This window comes from Gigantopelta aegis, chromosome 12, assembly GCF_016097555.1.
Source record: "Gigantopelta aegis isolate Gae_Host chromosome 12, Gae_host_genome, whole genome shotgun sequence".
Classification (NCBI taxonomy): Eukaryota; Metazoa; Mollusca; class Gastropoda; order Neomphalida; family Peltospiridae; genus Gigantopelta; species Gigantopelta aegis.
In genome coordinates this window covers 4,973,370-4,975,869 of record NC_054710.1, presented here as the reverse complement: position 1 = coordinate 4,975,869, position 2,500 = coordinate 4,973,370, and the positions used below count along the sequence as shown (strand labels likewise).

The 2,500-nt window shown below is 41.6% G+C and overlaps 1 protein-coding gene across 1 annotated transcript in view; it reads right to left on the bottom strand.

Annotated features, from left to right (window-relative positions):
* LOC121386590 overlaps positions 1-2,500 on the bottom strand; it is a 23,814-nt gene that overhangs the window by 9,503 nt on the left and 11,811 nt on the right. The window contains exon 8 of the mRNA XM_041517541.1: positions 723-844. Coding sequence (XP_041373475.1) covers positions 723-844 — 122 coding nt within the window. The remainder of the gene's footprint in view (positions 1-722; positions 845-2,500) is intronic.

Sequence of the window (2,500 nt, the reverse complement as noted above, 5' to 3'; positions counted from 1 at the left end):
CATTCAGTTGGTGACAACTCTTTCCCCTGCCATTGCTTGACAGTATGGTATGCTCTAAAGCTATGCTATTTTGCAACTACTGAAGTTGGAGGGAGTGATTCCAACTTAAACCCAGATGAGAATAAAGATTCTTTAAGAACAGATCGAAAATACATGACATAACGATGCTTGTCCAGTGACTTCGATCTAACATATAGCTTTAGAAGAAATAGATCTCCAACACTTGCTATATCATTGTGAGTGCTGTTAGACTGAGAAAAGACACTCAAACAGTCCCAGTTGTCACCAATATCAACCTGTGCAAGAGCATTCTTCTTCCCTTGATTGTTGAAGGCAGACATTATATTACACCCTATGATTGCATGTACACACATCAGGTGTTCTTTGACGTTGCTATAACTCCTTGAATTTCACCTATACGGTATATTTGTAATGGGTTGTGCCCAGAAAGCATATATATATCCATGTTTGAGGTGGCTTGTGCAACCACCATCAACAGCAAATCAATGTCAGTGTTGTGGTTACGTTACACTCTTCCTGCTTTTCCTCATAATCCCATTATGAAATAAGGAGGGTGGCAAACTTGTGAAGGAGATAAGCTTCCATCTCAAAACTATTCTTAATCACAATGTTACCCTCATGAATAACAATGTGCTATTCACCTCCAACTCAACACCACGGATATTGATACGTTTTTGTTTTTAACCACTGGTGCTAGTCACTCTGTCGTTTCTCTTCAACTTCATGTTGACATACGTTTGCCTAGTAACAGCCGAAGCAGCTTTTATGCTAAGAGCAACAGCTTGATCCTCATTGACACACTTCCCAGCAATGCCGCCAACTGCTGCACAGAACAGCGAGTTATTGTCTCGCCATAGGATAATAGAGAATGCACTTGCAGCCAATGGAGGATTTCATAGGTTTTTTTTATATTTCGGGCTGTGCTACTGGCATGCAGGTTCACATGCTGGTCAGAAGTGTTACTATGCGCACCCGTAAAAGTATCCAAGGCATCACATATCGGGATACAGCTGTATATAGCATGCACCCATTTGCTCAGTGTGCTGCCTGTAATTTCTCGACCATGTGTAATACCTCCAGAAGTTTTCAGCAACTGCATCAAATGTTGTTCTATTGTTTGTTCACTGAAGGTTCCACTTCCAGAATGTATCTGTTCTTGGAATGGTAAACTAACCTATCTTGGTGAAGGCATAATACTGCTCAGCAGACATGATATCCATCAGCACTTTCATCTGATCAAGGTAGAGACAGGCGGATTTTGCATGTGATGTGACCAGCAGCATGGCACAAGTGGATCATTTCACTGACTACATGAACATGTAAATGCCAATCCCCAGTGCGCTCTGCTCAGATGAAATGCCTAATGAGGGACACTTGTTTCAAATATTCATCCCAAAGTTTACCCATTCTACTTTGAGTGGCGGCTTCTTCCACCAGACTATCCATAATATGTGTGAGCTTTTGGACATATTCATCTTTGTCCACAAAGTCAGTGGGACATTGACCATCCAGCAGACATTCATGTATATACTGGAAACGAGTGAGATCTATGCTACTGAGACATCCAAGTGTCTGTAATAATTTGGACACAATGACTACTAATGATAAAAAATATTAACGTGGAGTGCACGGGGATACGCACGGTCTGTCTAAACCACTACCGTCACCCATTACATATCCAACTGACCCCATATACGAAATGAGTTAGAGAACCCCCCCCCCCCCCCCCCCCCCCCCCAAATCTAACAACAATCGTATCGAGCTCTGGGAAAGACGATATCACAATTTCATTTGCTTTGTTGTACAGGGGTTGGCCAAATGTGATAGGACAAACACCAAGTGAATGCTTATCGGACAACGTTTTTGGAAAACACAAAGCAGAATAGATAGTTTCAGGTTCAGATGGGTCATGATTAACGAATGACAAGATCTGAATCTTACTTTTCTCATGATTATCTCCCGTTACAGCACATTGTAAGAAACCACTCCATAATGGACATTGTGAAACAGGGATGCCAAGTGAGAAATTTGCTAACCAAATACTATCCAAGCATTTCGACACTTTCAGGAGAGGTGAGTTTAGTTTGGGACATTCAAGGATGGACTTCAGTACGGGGGCAGTGGGCTTTTTGTACACTTTGATTTGTACTTTTCCAAGTTGACCTGTTTGGACAATAGTCATGACTTTCTGAGCTGACCGATACATGGCAGGCTGGTCTACTTTCTCACATGTAGGGGTAACACATGTAATACCACCAAGAACGTGCCAAGTGCCATGACATGTAAGGGTTCTAACATTGTTGTCAGCATTGTCAAATATAAAATTTACAAGAATACCCTTAATATCACACAACTGCTCATCTGTACGAAATGCATCATGCATATGCTGAAACACTCTGCAATCATCATGAAAAGGACAAGCTACTCAATATATCAACCGGTTCTCGAGGATTCATACAAGCTGGGGGTCAATCTTCTT